The 16,602-nt window shown below is 50.0% G+C and overlaps 1 protein-coding gene across 1 annotated transcript; it reads left to right on the plus strand.

Annotated features, from left to right (window-relative positions):
- Positions 1-5,180: 5,180 nt before the first annotated feature.
- On the plus strand, positions 5,181-16,050 carry LOC117186597. The gene is made up of 2 exons (XM_033387576.1): positions 5,181-5,246; positions 11,275-16,050. Exons 1-2 carry the CDS (start codon positions 5,181-5,183, stop codon positions 16,048-16,050), a joined length of 4,842 nt encoding a protein of 1,613 aa, XP_033243467.1.
- Positions 16,051-16,602: the final 552 nt, after the last annotated feature.

Genomic DNA, 16,602 nt, shown 5'->3' on the forward strand with positions numbered 1-16,602 from the left:
AGCACACTTTTCTCTGACATTGTTTCGAAAAATATCAAATAAAAATCATCCTTTTCTCTCTGATAGTAAAAGTTTTCGCTGTAGCTGGAGCTGGAGCTGGTGCTGGTGCTGGTGCTGGAGCAGCAGCGGAATATTTGTGGGAACGGACCAAAGCTGAACGTGAAATGTTTATAAACAAAGTTGGTTCACTCCCCGGAGAACCAGGGACCACAGCTATGGTAACGGTGGGCAGGGCAGGAGAGGAGAGGGCAGGGCGGGGCAGGGTCGGTTGTAGAGAGGTTGCTCTGGCAACCGGCAACCTGCCTGCCCGAGCGCTGTTATTGGAGGCCAGGCAGGCGGGAAGGGATGGGGATGAGGATGGGGATGGGATGGTGTCTCTACACTCCGACACTCCATCAATGGTTCACCTTTCACCGAGCTCCGTGCTCCACTCAATAATATTTGATATTTGTGTCTGGCTTCGGCATCGACTGCTCTGGCGGCAGCCCAGGGCCAGCACCAGCACCGGCACCGGCACCAGCACCAGCACCAACATAGCTGCATTTCTCGAATTGTGCACACATTTTTCAATAAAGAGCCACAACTGCATAAAGGCTGCTACAGCTGCCTCTGCTCCCTGCCCCTGCTCCCTGCCCCTGCCCCGGCTCCAGGCATTCACTGTATTTATTATCCCATCTGTCTGGATGGCCAAAGGAGCAACAGGAGCAGGTGAGCACTCGTCATTGAACCTGATTATATGTCGACAATGATGGAAAATAATAATGATAAGCCTGGCGCATGTTCCCTCCTGACTGGCAGTCTGCCTGCTTCCCTGCTAATAGGGTTTGCCCCCGACTCCAAGCGGCGCAAATCCTTAAAGCTCCATCATATTTACGAGCCAAAATCAAATTGCATTTCGCCAGGCAGGCAGCCAGGCAGGCAGGCAGTATCCAGCCAGTTTCCAGCCGGCATTCAGCCGGTATTCAGCCAGTATCGAGTATCCAAGCAAATAGAGATGATGATTTTAAAAGCGTGGCTGATGCTTGGTGGAGGGTAAAGGTAAAGGGAAACCTCAAATTATCACTACAATTAATTGTGGCAAATTAATTGGAGATTTGATTAATGGCTGCAAAATGTGGCTGCCGCCTGGCTTCCCTTTGTGGTATTGGTATTCCACTCGGGCATTCGGGCATTCAAGAGGCATTCAACTTTGACCAACATACACTCTGAGGGGCCACACACCGACTATTGCGGTTGCTGCATGTCACTTTGAGCGTGCGTGTGTGTGTGTGTGTGTGTGCGAGTGTGCGAGAGGTGACAAGTCGTGGGAATAGTCCACATCCTGGCGACCCCAACGAGGTCACCCGGCTCATGGCTGTCACGTGCCTAAGCTGCTATGCCCTGCCTGCCGTGCACTACCGTGCACTAGCGGGCACTGTTCTGCTCAGCTCTGCTCAGCTCTGTCCGGTTCCAATTCCAACGCAATGCAGGTGCCAGAGACAGGTCCTGCCTGCTGCCTGCTGCCTTCTGCCTTCTGCCTGCCGTCTGCCGCCTGCTTGGCGTGGAAGGAGGAGGCCATGTGTCGCTGCACTGCACCCAAAGCCATGCGTGACAAATATTTATTAACTGCCACAACTGCCACTGGGAGCAGCTTAGAGTGCCGCTCAGCCGGGCTGATCCTTGGGGCTCAGCTCTAATAAAAAAATTGATTTCGTTCATCAATTGTCACAAATAATGATTACCACGCATTTTCACCCCCCCGTTTAGGGGGGTGGGTGTGGTGGCATGACACGCATCAAATTGCATTTAGTTTGTCATTCGCTGGGTAAGGGGTGGCGCGGGCGAGGGGTGTCTGTCAAACAAAGGCCCTGTAATGCGACGGGCGTCAGTCACGTGACCTCATTGCTAAAAATACGCCAAAAGCAGCGCGGTGGAGGAGGGTGTCTGAGGAGTGGGGGGTGCAACAGAAACAGCAACATCATTATTAACAAAGTCAACGAGCAGCAACAAAAGCAACAGCAACAGAGGAAGGAGTCCACGAGTCCAGGAGGCGGCAGAAGCATTCCATTCATTCAGGCATCCAGGCAGGCATCAACTTCCGCCTCCGCCTCCGCCTCCGCCTGAGAGTATGCAACACTTTTCTCTCCAACCGGAAATAAGTCGAATCTGATCATACCCTAAGGCGCTTAGCTCGGTTTATGCGCTGAAAGGGTGGAGATTTACATCTGAAATTGGATATTATTCAATAGAAGAAAATATCGTATGAATAAATCAAGTCTAAGTCGGAGAAAGAGCAGAAAGTGTAGTGTCCATAGTTGCAGGTGTGGGCAGTGCAGTTCTATCTTTGCCCCAAACCATTGATAAGGGCTCTAGTCATTTAGGGCCTAATCTATTCATCTGAATGAAGACTGTGGATCTTTGAAACTTCCCTGCCAACCCAGCTACCTTTCCTTGGGGCAGAGTATAATTAAAGAACTGCCTCGTCAAGGCAAAGTTTGCTCTGCTCTCGCTCTTTTTTCTCTCTCACTTTTCTTTATTTTCTCCCCCATTGTTTATTTGCCTTCTTTATTTCGCTTCTTTTTTCCATTTTTGTTTCCTCATCGCTATGGTAGAATCGCATTTTGTCCGCGTGATTAATGGTCCAAGGCTGGAAGACTGTCGCGACTTGAAAAATTACATTCAAAATAAACGACGGAGGCGTCGTGGTCGGCGTTTTAAAACGGCCTGTCAAATGGGAGAACCGCGGGGTGGGGAGATACATACGACCCCCACCTGGTCGGGGTCGTGGTCGGGGTCGGGGGGGTGAGAGTTCCTCGATATCAAGGCATCAGCAGCAGTGGCGCACAGCAAAACCTGACGCACGTAAAAGATGCAACAGGAGAGTGAGAGAGCAAACACCGTGTGATTTACACACAACAAACGAGGGGAGGAGAGCAGAGTATGGCAGAGGGTTGAGTTGGGTTGGATTGGGCTTTGAACGGGATGGGTCATAGTGCAAATTAGGGGTTGAATCCACGGGCAAGTCCCAGACGCACTCTTCTGTTGTCAATTGAAAACGTGCCAACAATTTGCAACGACGATTAATCGTGCGACCAAACTCGGAGTTACAATTGGCAGTGGAACTGTTCATGCTACTCGTCCTCCTCCTCCTCCTCCTCCTGCTGCTGCTGCAAGGAGATCCTCCGACATCCTGCGACTCCTTCCACTTAAGGCCAGAGCCATGTGCATGTTGGGTGCGCATTTCCAGCTCTGTTTACGACGTCACGCCGGGCTTTAGCCGGGTTTTCGACTAATTTGTGTGTTGGCTCTATTATGCAGTGATGGGATTGGAGTCGGGGTGGGCCCTAAGCTCCTGGCCGACACAGACACGACGCACTGATGAGCACTTAATTCCCAGTCGCTAATTGCTGGTCAGAACTGCCGGAGAGCGGTCGAAGCGGTGGGCAAAACTATTCGGTGAACATTTGAGGAGTTTCTGGCCCAAGATTAAAACACGTCTATATTTATGGCTGGGTTAATTATGGATTCCCATTTTAAATTCGCTTAAATTTAATCATCTTTTATCGTTAATAATTCTTCGCTGGCTCTCGCTTTTTGTTTTTTTGTTGTTATCATTAATAATGAATATAATTATGGACTGTCATAATGCGAAAAGAGGAGGAGGAGAAACACAATCCCAATCACCATGTACATAGATACGAATGCAGATACACAGATACACAGACACACGAATACAGACACACCCACAGCTATTTCTGTAGAGCTCCAGAGAGAACCCATCATTAAAGGCTTTTGTATGCAATTACATGCCGCATTGAGCAATCATAAATTAGCTTTTGAAAAGTGCGATAAAAAATAAAATGCAAAATTCAATTAAATTATAAAATGCACAAAAATTTAATGCCCATAATGAAAAGTACGCCCCCGGCTCCGGTGGCCGGTCACCGGCTCGGGGTCCGGCCCCGGCTCCGGTTCGTATTCAGATGAATCATAAAAATTTTCAACTCGTTTTTTTTCCAGGAATTTCCCTACTCTCCGATTTCTCGTTACATGACAAAAAAAATAAAAAATTGAAAAGTGGAAATTGGAAATTGGAAAATGGAAAATGAAAACTGAAATCTGCAAATTGCAAGCGGTAGGTATTATTCATATTTGTTTCAAATGTCAACAATCATCAATGTAAATACCCTTCAAATACGAGTGCAGTCCCTCACTCATTCGGTCATTCACGCATTCATGGACGAACCACCGGGCCCCCTCGAGTGCGAATGAGTGGCATCTGATGGCGGGAATGTCAACCCCAAATGAAAATGTATGCCGCTGATGTGTCAATGGTGTTTGATGTCTGATAACCTGAACTGCATGTTTTTGTAGGAAATCTAATAAAAAGAAAAGCCCATTTGAACTGTGTTTCTAAGGATCAAAGGACCCTAAAGTTTTTTTTTAGTTTCTCTAACATACATCTAATAATTAAAGTCCTTATCATTTTGCCCTCCTTCAGCTGAAACCGTTCGATTTGCATTCCAGAACTTTTAAAAAATCTTCCTTCCCCGAAATCGTTTCAGTTTTGTCCAAATTTTTGACCATAAATTATGCGCAAAAGATACACTTTTGCTGAAAAATAATTTAAAAATCTAAATGGTAAAAGCAACAAAAAATTAATGGTCTGCAAAAGCCCCCAAAAAATGACATCTTTTATAGAAATTGTTAAAGTTTTGGCCACGGAGCGGGGCGATCATTGGGTGGCAGGTACAGAACTGGGATGCAACATGTTGCGTTTAAACATTTAATTGAATTCATATGCTATGTAATTTGCTTCTCCTGTAACTTTTTCACAAATTTGCGCCCAAGTTTCTGGGCTTGAAAAACTTCTAAGCTATGAAGAAATGAATATGTCTTCTTGGTGTTTCCGATTTTTGGATTTTATTCAGATTTAAGAACAGCAGAAGGACAGCAATGGCCGGAGCAGAGGCAACAACATTTGGCTTAGCTAAGCATATTCTGCATATTCAGATAAAATGTTCGACCCGGGTAAATATTTGTGCGAATATCTGCCAGATACACACCCACACGCACACACACACACACACGCAGGGGACCAACATCCCCATCAAGGAGTGGGGCTGTCTGTATAAATTTTGCAATGCGTATCTCGAAAATTTCCAACACTAAATTGTTATGGTTTTTAGTCTTAAAGATAAATGTACTTATCCAAGGAGCAGCAGCAGCAGCAGCAGCAACAGCAGCATCCCAGAGCCAACTTCATTGTAAAGTTTTGCATCTGCTGGATGGCAAAATATGACCGAAAATATTTACTCATGAGAAGATTGTTTAGTTAAACCATAAAAAGCGATGGCATGTCCGGGTCGACAGAGGCAGGTGGCCGTCTCTGTGTCGTTGCCGTTGCCGTTGTCGTTGCCAGAGACAATGTAACATTTAAGAAAATTTAAGCCGCAAGCGACTTAAAAACCGAGACGAGACTGGTGTGTCCTTTTTGTCTGTCTATGTCGCCCCCTTTTTGTTGTTTCTCGGAGCGGAGGCAAGGCATATGATTTAGCCATCTGTTGTTGCTGTTCCAGCTATTGTTAAGGATTTGGCCTGGCCTGGCCTGGCCTGCCTTTGGATTTTTTACTTATTGTCTTGGGCCTGTACAAAGGGGCTCAAAGCACAACCCGAAAACAGCGAAAGAGACAGACCGACCGACCAAAGTGGATGGCCAACTAAGGCCAAAGCCTAGCATGGATAGATGGATGGACAGCAGGCAAACAATTGCTGTTTGTATCCTGGTTAGCTTTGCCCCGAGATGCTCTTCTGATCCTCCGGCACTCCTCCACTCTCCTACTCTACTGTACTGTACTCTACTGTACTGTCGTTGCGGCTGCTTTGGCTGCTGTACAAATTAGTTTCTAATACCTTCAAGTCAAACAGTGGAGCTCCCGGACTCCCGGACTCCCTGTCTCCCGGAGACCTTTGCCCCGTCAGGGCAAACAGACAGCCAAATAAACAGAGAGAATCTCTCTCTGTCTCAGTTTGGGCTTTGGGCTTTGGTCTCTCGTTTTGGGTTTGGGGGCTTCGGGCTTGATGCCTTCGGGTTAGCAATTGGGGCTTGAGCCTGTGGCTGGAGCCACGGGACTACGGGGCCAATCAGGCATAAGTTTGCCAAATCACTTGAGCGTGTTTATGAAATAACGTTGACTCTGTCTCTATATACAGCGACTATAGAGGGTGTTTGTTAGCTCGTAAGTATGCATGCGGTTGTGGCTGCCCCTCTGCCCCTCTGCCACTTTGCCACACTGCCACTCTGTGCTCTGTTTTGTTGGGATGCCTAATTGCAAAACCCATCCATTGTCGATTGATTTGCACTAAATTGTATTTTAAATAGTTTTCGCTTAGTTTCATTGACTTCAAAGCAGATGCTTGCCCCCACAGATTACATAATGATGCCCAGAGTCCGGGTCTCTGGGACTCTGGCAATCGGAAAGTTGCCCCAGACACAACCGCAAGACCATGTGGCGGGTTTAATGAGCTAACTGGATCTCGATCCTTGGGCTGCTGCCTTTCACTCCTTGGTTCCTCCCTGGGCTCCTTCCCCTCATCCTGCATTTATCTTTGGGCAAAGTTTTAAAATTAATTTTTAATTGTTTATGCAGCCAAAAGTTCAGCAGAAGAAAAAGCAGGAAAACAGCAGAAAAGAGCAGAAAAGTGCAGGAAAAATAAAAACAATTCCTGAAGTGCTAAAAGATAATAAAGATACTTTCGTTTCGTTCTTTGTTTGTTCAGAGTTCAGAGCTGCTGCTGCTGCTGCGGAGCAACGATGCGATGCGAGGCGATGGGATGCTGAAAATTCAACGATTTTCATTAGGATAATGAGAGAAAATCAGCTTGGGGAAATGATACATGGGATCCTTTGTTTTATTATTTATTTAGTATTTATTTAAGTGAGGAATCCGAAAGGGTACTCTGAACGAATGTCAGAGCAGGGGGCACACACATATATGTATCTTTCATGCTACAGTCTTTGCAGATATTTTTTGGTCCAAGAAACGTGTCTCATTCAGTAGAGCCTTCTGCCTGGCCTTACTCGGATCCTGGACATATTTACCCATCAAAATCCAACATTTACCGGCAGCTGCTGCCTCTGCGATCTCGGAGACCTTCGCTTGATTTCTCTACATCTGTCGATTGGCAGCAGCTGTGAATGCAAATTTCGAGATGTATTCAGAGATTCAGTGAACGAGCAGCAAAAACAAGCAACAACAATAATCGGGCCACAAAGTGTAGCATTGATAACGATCGAGCATAACCGTAAACTGGGCAGAACTCATGGATATTACGAGGCGACACATTTGCATAACACTGGACCAAAAGAGTTGACGGACGCGGCGCGATGTCAGCATTAAAAGCGAATGGAGAGCGGAGCGGAGCGGAGCAGAGGGCCCGGAACGCGGAGCACGGAGCACGGAGCCCGGAGAGCAGTGGCAATGCTTTATGAAAGAAAATTATGCAAATTGCTAATAAATTATAGTGAACCAGCGAACGACATGTAAAATAATAACCAGCGGACAGAGCCACAGCCAGAGAACCGCTGTAGCCGTGGAGCTGTAGCTAGAGATGGTGGAGTTTTTCGGGTGGATACGGGGGAAGCGGTTGGTCGCGAATTGAATTACAAATGTAAACACAATGCCACAGGACGTAGAGCAGGGCCAGGCCTGGGATATGGCCGGGACAGGGACAGGGACAGACCCCATAGTGCTGACAGGATGGGCCCTCTCTTTCTCTACTTGCAGAATCATTAAAATAATAAAGCGCTGTATGCTTTCAAGACGACGACGACGAGGACGATGACAACGACAAGGACATTAACTGGCAAGCGGATAATGGCGAAACTTTTTGACATTTATTGTGTTTGTGTCGAATGTTTATTTATGATAGCACGCGGCCAGGGCCAGGGACCACAGGACGGGACAGGACGGGACGGGACGGGACAGCGAGCGAGTGCCGTTTCCATATTTACATTACAATGATCAAGAGCATAACTAACGGCCGCATCATGCCACAGATCCCACATTTCAGTAACCATATACCCACACATGCATACACTTATCATGCCATATACCATACACCCCTCCCACTCGCCTATCAATGTGCTTGTTTGCGTATGCGAATGCGTATTAAATTAATGATACTTTCTAGTTCATAAAATTCGTTATGCGAAGAGGAGAGCAGCTTCGGTCGGGCACTGATTCCACCCAGATCTGGACTGTTTTCTAGTCGGTATTCTGTACGGCTGGGTTTATGCCTGTTCTGTTGTGTTCGTATGAATGTCAACGTCAGAACACAAATCAAATAATCACATAAATGAGAGCACAACACAACACAACATATATGGAACCATACCGAGTGTGTCTATTGAATTGTAACAAATTGATTGTCATGAAACATCGTTTATATATATTATAATGTGTCGTAGGATGTTCATGCTCCGGTTCCTTCTCTCATTCCTACTTCGTAGTTCCTCCTGCCGCCCGGCAGTACCAAAAATATACGCATACTCATCTCTCGGCGGTGGCCTGCCATGATTTCACAAGTGGCGATGTGAATGATTGCGATAAAGATGGTGCTGGTTCTTGGATGGTTCTTGGGCATCGGATGGGGGGACGGGACGCCTGGGCCTCAGCCTGGTCCTGGGCCTGGTTGTGGCCCTCTTTATGATGGCGATAGTTCGGCTGGTTCCCCTGGCAGCAACGAAGGAGCTCGCAAAATTTATGGTTGTTTACAGCAGATTGCACACTCCATTTGTTTTGTTTTGCACTTACTGCCACTTGACACACATTGGGGCACGCAACCTTAAGATGAGATGACTCTTAAAGCCCAGGAAAAACTTACCCAATTTTGTCCTTTAATTAGTCCTTGCGCCAAAGTGAAAGTGCCCAAAAAATCATATGCATGATTTGTGAAAAGTTTTAACTGCGAACTGTGACTCCCTACCCTGCTCCTCCCCCCGGTCCTTGTCTGTGTCTGCCTCTCCTGCTTGCTCCGCTCCTTTCGGATGAACAAGCTGCTTGTTTTGCCAAGTTTATGAATTTCATAGCCAAAGTTTTTCGGCAGCGCATAACATGCCCAGAACTTGTAAGCTGTTGTTGATTTCTGCTCCCATCCCCCTGCCGCCGATGCTTGTGCAGCATATTTTCAGAGAAATCTTTGATATCTTTGCTGCTTGGCAGGGTTAACAGGATATACTTTATTACCCGAGCACCAAGTACCGAGCACCAAGCACCGAGCACCAAGCACCAAGCTCTCCTCTGACTTGGCTGTTGTTTTGTTTGACAATTAGCTGATTAAAAGGACACTGCTCCTCCGCGTGGTGTTTGCTTCGATAACATTATCGAGATGTGGCTGTGATCAGATATCGATGTGGCTCTTTTGTTAAGATCAATCCTGAATAAATTCGAATTAAGATTCACAATATAATCTGGTGGTAAGTACATAAGTACAGAGAAAATAAAAACAAAACTGCTGAACAGCAATTCAACACTTCGATTAAATCATCGGGGGCAACATCGATAACATTGAAAGAAGAAAGCAGTCCACAGCATTTAAAAATACACTAAATAAAACTGGATAGACTCTGCCCCGTAAAATTTACATGTCTGAGCACCAAATGTTTCTTATGGCCGTATGGCACTAGACATGACATGAACGGACTGGATGGTTGCTTAGACCAGAAGCATCTAGGAGCATCCGAATCTGGATCCGGACGACTTAGCCTCTGATGAGGAGAAAGGTCTTTTGCCGAAGCTCTCTTAATCGATATCTCCCCAAAAGGCCCTGGTGGAGCTGCCGCCGGAAATAGGACGCCTTCATCATCTCATATCATCTCAGTCTACGTGCAGTATATTTGGTTCGATTTGGCTTCAGAGTAAAGGGTGCAAGCAGTGCACCGCTGAAACATGGAGGTTTCGTTCCATTGGCTTTGAAATTATAAGCACTTCAACAAGAAAGGAAACAAGCCGTACGGTTCTAGCTGGTCAATTTTTCCCTTTATGCATGAGCAATCGATCAAGAAGTGCGTAGATGGTGCATTTTCCCTTTTAGAAGCAATCGATTAAGCAGTTTATTGGTGAAACGCGAATGAATGGTTCGCTTACTCCTGCAGAAGAAAGAGATCAAGCAGTGCGTTTGGATCTTTTTGCTCATGATAAAAATGTATCAAGCAGTGCGTACATGGAAGCTGCAGTTAAATGTCTAAACTTGAAGATCTGGCTCGATTTGCCTTCACAGCCACAACAGTTACGAATAGAACGTGCTACCCGTGCCAGAGCCAGAGCTACAAACAAGCGTGCGAGCGACCTTTTCTCAGCCGTCAATCTTGAGCAGTTCGTTGAACTGCTTGCTGTGCGAGTAGTACGCAAATTACCGATAGCCACACTTGAGAAATTAATGTTCGGAGCTATTAATAAAAGATGTGTGTGTGTGTGTGTGTATGGCTATGGATCGACGCCAAATACTTACGCCTGTCATTAAAATATTCGAATACTATTATTTGTTGTATATTTTTTGCATTAGATCTTGTTAAGAGTGACCGATGCTCACTGCTCGATGCTCGCACTTGACCGTGAAAACATTCGAAGCAACGAACGACAAAAGGTAACCAAAACAATGTGAACGAAACGAAAATGAAAGCGAAACGTGGAGTGGAGCGGAGCGTTTAGTTCCGCACTGGGCAATCATCGAATAGTGGCCCCTCTGCCCAAGCGGCGGAATGCACGGTTGGGCCGAACCACAGCTCCCAGCTGATGCTGAGGCAGAATCCAAGACGAGACGGAGGCTGTTGGGGGAACGCTTGGGCACTTGAAGGCTTGAGTGGCGCATGTTGGAGCTTGGGCTTGCAAATCCATCGAAGCCACACCAAAGCTCTGCTGGGATTGCTGCTTTTGTTACCGTTTTGGTATCGGTTCCATTCGGAGTCGGAGTCGGAGTCGAAATCGGATTCCGATTCGGTTTCCGTTGCTGTTTGCTGGCAAACAAAGTGCCGGTCATTGTTTGGTTTTATGCGAGCGCCGAGCAGAGCCGAGCAGAGCCGCGCCGCGCCACACCGCTTGGCAAACATTAGAGCGTATAAATATGCCGACAAATTGCGACTATTAATCATTCGACCCATAGATTCCATCGATAAAACAATTAGCTTGGAGATCTATACTCAAAATGGTGAATATCCCAACCCCAGGAGAATCTACCAGGACTACTTCCTACCTATCTCCAACCACACACATTTCAATTCCTTACTCATTGCAGAAACTTTTCATTGCGTGCATCTTCATTGCCGCCGCGACGGCTGCAGTGATTCCTGTCGAACAAACCAGGCACCGTCGCGACGTCTCCGAGATCGTGAACGATTACGTCCCGCCAGCAGAGGAAGTTGCCCTCGATGCTCCCCTCGGAGAAATCGCCCAAGAGTCGGCTGTCGTGGGAGAGGATGGATACCGCTACAAGACCGTGCGTCGCCTGAAGTACCGCCAGCGTCGGGATGTCTCCGAGATCGCCAACGACTACCTGCCCCCATCTGAAGAGGTTGCCACTGAGGCTCCTCTTGAGGAAGCTCCCGTCGAAGAAGCCAGCCAGGATTCCGCTGTTCTCGCTGATGATGGATACCAGTATAAGACCGTGCGCCGCCTGAAGTACCGCCAGCGTCGTGATGTCTCCGAAATCGCCAACGACTACCTGCCCCCATCTGAGGAGGTTGTTGCTGATGCTCCAGTCGAGGAGGTTCCCGTTGAGGAAGCCAGCCAGGATTCCGCTGTTCTCGCTGCTGATGGATACCAGTATAAGACCGTGCGCCGCCTGAAGTACCGCCAGCGTCGTGATGTCTCCGAGATCGCCAACGAATATCTGCCCCCATCCGAGGAGGTTGTCACCGAGGCTCCTCTTGAGGAAGCTCCTATCGAAGAAGCCAGCCAGGATTCCGCTGTTCTCGCTGCTGATGGATACCAGTATAAGACCGTGCGACGCCTGAAGTACCGCCAGCGTCGTGATGTCTCCGAGATCGCCAACGAATATCTGCCCCCATCTGAAGAGGTTGCCACTGAGGCTCCTCTTGCGGACGCTCCCGTCGAGGAAGCCAGCCAGGATTCCGCTGTTCTCGCTGCTGATGGATACCAGTATAAGACCGTGCGCCGCCTGAAGTACCGCCAGCGTCGTGATGTCTCCGAAATCGCCAACGACTACCTGCCCCCATCTGAGGAGGTTGTCACCGAGGCTCCTCTTGAGGAAGCTCCCGTCGAAGAAGCCAGCCAGGATTCCGCTGTTCTCGCTGCTGATGGATACCAGTATAAGACCGTGCGCCGCCTGAAGTACCGCCAGCGTCGTGATGTCTCCGAAATCGCCACCGACTACCTGCCCCCATCTGAGGAGGTTGTTGCTGATGCTCCAGTCGAGGAGGTTCCCGTCGAAGAAGCCAGCCAGGATTCCGCTGTTCTCGCTGCTGATGGATACCAGTATAAGACCGTGCGCCGCCTGAAGTACCGCCAGCGACGTGATGTCTCCGAAATCGCCAACGACTACCTGCCCCCATCTGAGGAGGTTGTCACCGAGGCTCCTCTTGAGGAAGCTCCCGTCGAAGAAGCCAGCCAGGATTCCGCTGTTCTCGCTGATGATGGATACCAGTATAAGACCGTGCGCCGCCTGAAGTACCGCCAGCGTCGTGATGTCTCCGAAATCGCCAACGACTACCTGCCCCCATCTGAGGAGGTTGTTGCTGATGCTCCAGTCGAGGAGGTTCCCGTTGAGGAAGCCAGCCAGGATTCCGCTGTTCTCGCTGCTGATGGATACCAGTATAAGACCGTGCGCCGCCTGAAGTACCGCCAGCGTCGTGATGTCTCCGAGATCGCCAACGAATATCTGCCCCCATCCGAGGAGGTTGTCACCGAGGCTCCTCTTGAGGAAGCTCCTATCGAAGAAGCCAGCCAGGATTCCGCTGTTCTCGCTGCTGATGGATACCAGTATAAGACCGTGCGACGCCTGAAGTACCGCCAGCGTCGTGATGTCTCCGAGATCGCCAACGAATATCTGCCCCCATCTGAAGAGGTTGCCACTGAGGCTCCTCTTGCGGACGCTCCCGTCGAGGAAGCCAGCCAGGATTCCGCTGTTCTCGCTGCTGATGGATACCAGTATAAGACCGTGCGCCGCCTGAAGTACCGCCAGCGTCGTGATGTCTCCGAGATCGCCAACGAATATCTGCCCCCATCCGAGGAGGTTGTCACCGAGGCTCCTCTTGAGGAAGCTCCTATCGAAGAAGCCAGCCAGGATTCCGCTGTTCTCGCTGCTGATGGATACCAGTATAAGACCGTGCGACGCCTGAAGTACCGCCAGCGTCGTGATGTCTCCGAGATCGCCAACGAATATCTGCCCCCATCTGAAGAGGTTGCCACTGAGGCTCCTCTTGCGGACGCTCCCGTCGAGGAAGCCAGCCAGGATTCCGCTGTTCTCGCTGCTGATGGATACCAGTATAAGACCGTGCGCCGCCTGAAGTACCGCCAGCGTCGTGATGTCTCCGAAATCGCCAACGACTACCTGCCCCCATCTGAGGAGGTTGTCACCGAGGCTCCTCTTGAGGAAGCTCCCGTCGAAGAAGCCAGCCAGGATTCCGCTGTTCTCGCTGCTGATGGATACCAGTATAAGACCGTGCGCCGCCTGAAGTACCGCCAGCGTCGTGATGTCTCCGAAATCGCCAACGACTACCTGCCCCCCTCTGAGGAGGTTGTTGCTGATGCTCCAGTCGAAGAGGTTCCCGTTGAGGAAGCCAGCCAGGATTCCGCTGTTCTCGCTGCTGATGGATACCAGTATAAGACCGTGCGCCGCCTGAAGTACCGCCAGCGACGTGATGTCTCCGAAATCGCCAACGACTACCTGCCCCCATCTGAGGAGGTTGTTGCTGATGCTCCAGTCGAAGAGGTTCCCGTTGAGGAAGCCAGCCAGGATTCCGCTGTTCTCGCTGCTGATGGATACCAGTATAAGACCGTGCGCCGCCTGAAGTACCGCCAGCGTCGTGATGTCTCCGAGATCGCCAACGAATATCTGCCCCCATCTCAAGAGGTTGCCACTGAGGCTCCTCCTGCGGACGCTCCCGTCGAGGAAGCCAGCCAGGATTCCGCTGTTCTCGCTGCTGATGGATACCAGTATAAGACCGTGCGCCGCCTGAAGTACCGCCAGCGTCGTGATGTCTCCGAGATCGCCAACGAATATTTGCCCCCATCTGAAGAGGTTGCCACTGAGGCTCCTCTTGCGGACGCTCCTGTCGAGGAAGCCAGCCAGGATTCCGCTGTTCTCGCTGCTGATGGATACCAGTATAAGACCGTGCGCCGCCTGAAGTACCGCCAGCGTCGTGATGTCTCCGAGATCGCCAACGAATATCTGCCCCCATCCGAGGAGGTTGTCACCGAGGCTCCTCTTGAGGAAGCTCCTATTGAAGAAGCCAGCCAGGATTCCGCTGTTCTCGCTGCTGATGGATACCAGTATAAGACCGTGCGCCGCCTGAAGTACCGCCAGCGTCGTGATGTCTCCGAGATCGCCAACGAATATTTGCCCCCATCTGAAGAGGTTGCCACTGAGGCTCCTCTTGCGGACGCTCCTGTCGAGGAAGCCAGCCAGGATTCCGCTGTTCTCGCTGCTGATGGATACCAGTATAAGACCGTGCGCCGCCTGAAGTACCGCCAGCGTCGTGATGTCTCCGAGATCGCCAACGAATATCTGCCCCCATCTGAAGAGGTTGCCACTGAGGCTCCTCTTGCGGACGCTCCCGTCGAGGAAGCCAGCCAGGATTCCGCTGTTCTCGCTGCTGATGGATACCAGTATAAGACCGTGCGCCGCCTGAAGTACCGCCAGCGTCGTGATGTCTCCGAGATCGCCAACGAATATCTGCCCCCATCCGAGGAGGTTGTCACCGAGGCTCCTCTTGAGGAAGCTCATATCGAAGAAGCCAGCCAGGATTCCGCTGTTCTCGCTGCTGATGGATACCAGTATAAGACCGTGCGCCGCCTGAAGTACCGCCAGCGTCGTGATGTCTCCGAAATCGCCAACGACTACCTGCCCCCATCTGAGGAGGTTGTTGCTGATGCTCCAGTCGAAGAGGTTCCCGTTGAGGAAGCCAGCCAGGATTCCGCTGTTCTCGCTGCTGATGGATACCAGTATAAGACCTTGCGCCGCCTGAAGTACCGCCAGCGTCGTGATGTCTCCGAGATCGCCAACGAATATCTGCCCCCATCCGAGGAGGTTGTCACCGAGGCTCCTCTTGAGAAAGCTCCTATCGAAGAAGCCAGCCAGGATTCCGCAGTTCTCGCTGCTGATGGATACCAGTATAAGACCGTGCGCCGCCTGAAGTACCGCCAGCGTCGTGATGTCTCCGAGATCGCCAACGAATATCTGCCCCCATCTGAAGAGGTTGCCACTGAGGCTCCTCTTGCGGACGCTCCCGTCGAGGAAGCCAGCCAGGATTCCGCTGTTCTCGCTGCTGATGGATACCAGTATAAGACCGTGCGCCGCCTGAAGTACCGCCAGCGTCGTGATGTCTCCGAGATCGCCAACGAATATCTGCCCCCATCCGAGGAGGTTGTCACCGAGGCTCCTCTTGAGGAAGCTCCTATCGAAGAAGCCAGCCAGGATTCCGCTGTTCTCGCTGCTGATGGATACCAGTATAAGACCGTGCGCCGCCTGAAGTACCGCCAGCGTCGTGATGTCTCCGAGATCGCCAACGAATATTTGCCCCCATCTGAAGAGGTTGCCACTGAGGCTCCTCTTGCGGACGCTCCTGTCGAGGAAGCCAGCCAGGATTCCGCTGTTCTCGCTGCTGATGGATACCAGTATAAGACCGTGCGCCGCCTGAAGTACCGCCAGCGTCGTGATGTCTCCGAAATCGCCAACGACTACCTGCCCCCATCTGAGGAGGTTGTTGCTGATGCTCCAGTCGAAGAGGTTCCCGTTGAGGACGCCAGCCAGGATTCCGCTGTTCTCGCTGCTGATGGATACCAATATAAGACCGTGCGTCGCCTGAAGCTGCGCCACCGCCGTGCCCTGTAAGCACTGAGAAATGTACCTGCGGCTCGTTCACGACTCGAATCATTCACCCCCCTCGCCCCACCAAGAACAACCACTATTAGGCTTTAAGTAAGAACGACTTCTGTTTGCTATTGTTTAACGATTGAAATCAACGAAATAAATCCAACGAAAATTGTTATAGTATACATAGTACATGTGTCGTGGGGCCCTTTCCTTATTTCGCAGGACGCTCCACGTCCACGCCCACGCACCTGTCGCGGGGTGGAGCTTCTACGAATGGGAGCTGGGAGCGGGGACTCGATTCCATAAATTGTATACCTTTTCGCTTAGTTATGACAGCAACAGTTAAGCCCACGGCTCAGCGCACAAGAACGCAATTATCCAAAAACGACGCCCACAGCGAGGACGGTGTCCCGGATGAAGGAAGGGTGAAGGGTCAGCCCGGATCCTGGTCCTGGTTCTGCCACCTTGTTCGGGCGCAACTTCAATGTGCTCTAACAAATACTTTAAGCTATGCTTTTGAAGATGTTAATCTCATGTCAAGTCCACTTTACACACAACGTTAAGGGTTTG

This window comes from Drosophila miranda, chromosome XR (genome assembly GCF_003369915.1).
Source record: "Drosophila miranda strain MSH22 chromosome XR, D.miranda_PacBio2.1, whole genome shotgun sequence".
Classification (NCBI taxonomy): Eukaryota; Metazoa; Arthropoda; class Insecta; order Diptera; family Drosophilidae; genus Drosophila; species Drosophila miranda.

What these genes read in the sequence shown, in the direction of transcription:
- LOC117186597 (XM_033387576.1), top strand. Translation starts at nt 5,181, where the DNA reads ATGTACTTATCCAAGGAGCAGCAGCAGCAGCAGCAGCAACAGCAGCAT. An exon ending in ATCCCAGAGCCAACTTCATT is followed by an intron (nt 5,247 to 11,274) that starts GTAAAGTTTTGC and finishes TACTCATTGCAG; the next exon opens with AAACTTTTCATTGCGTGCAT.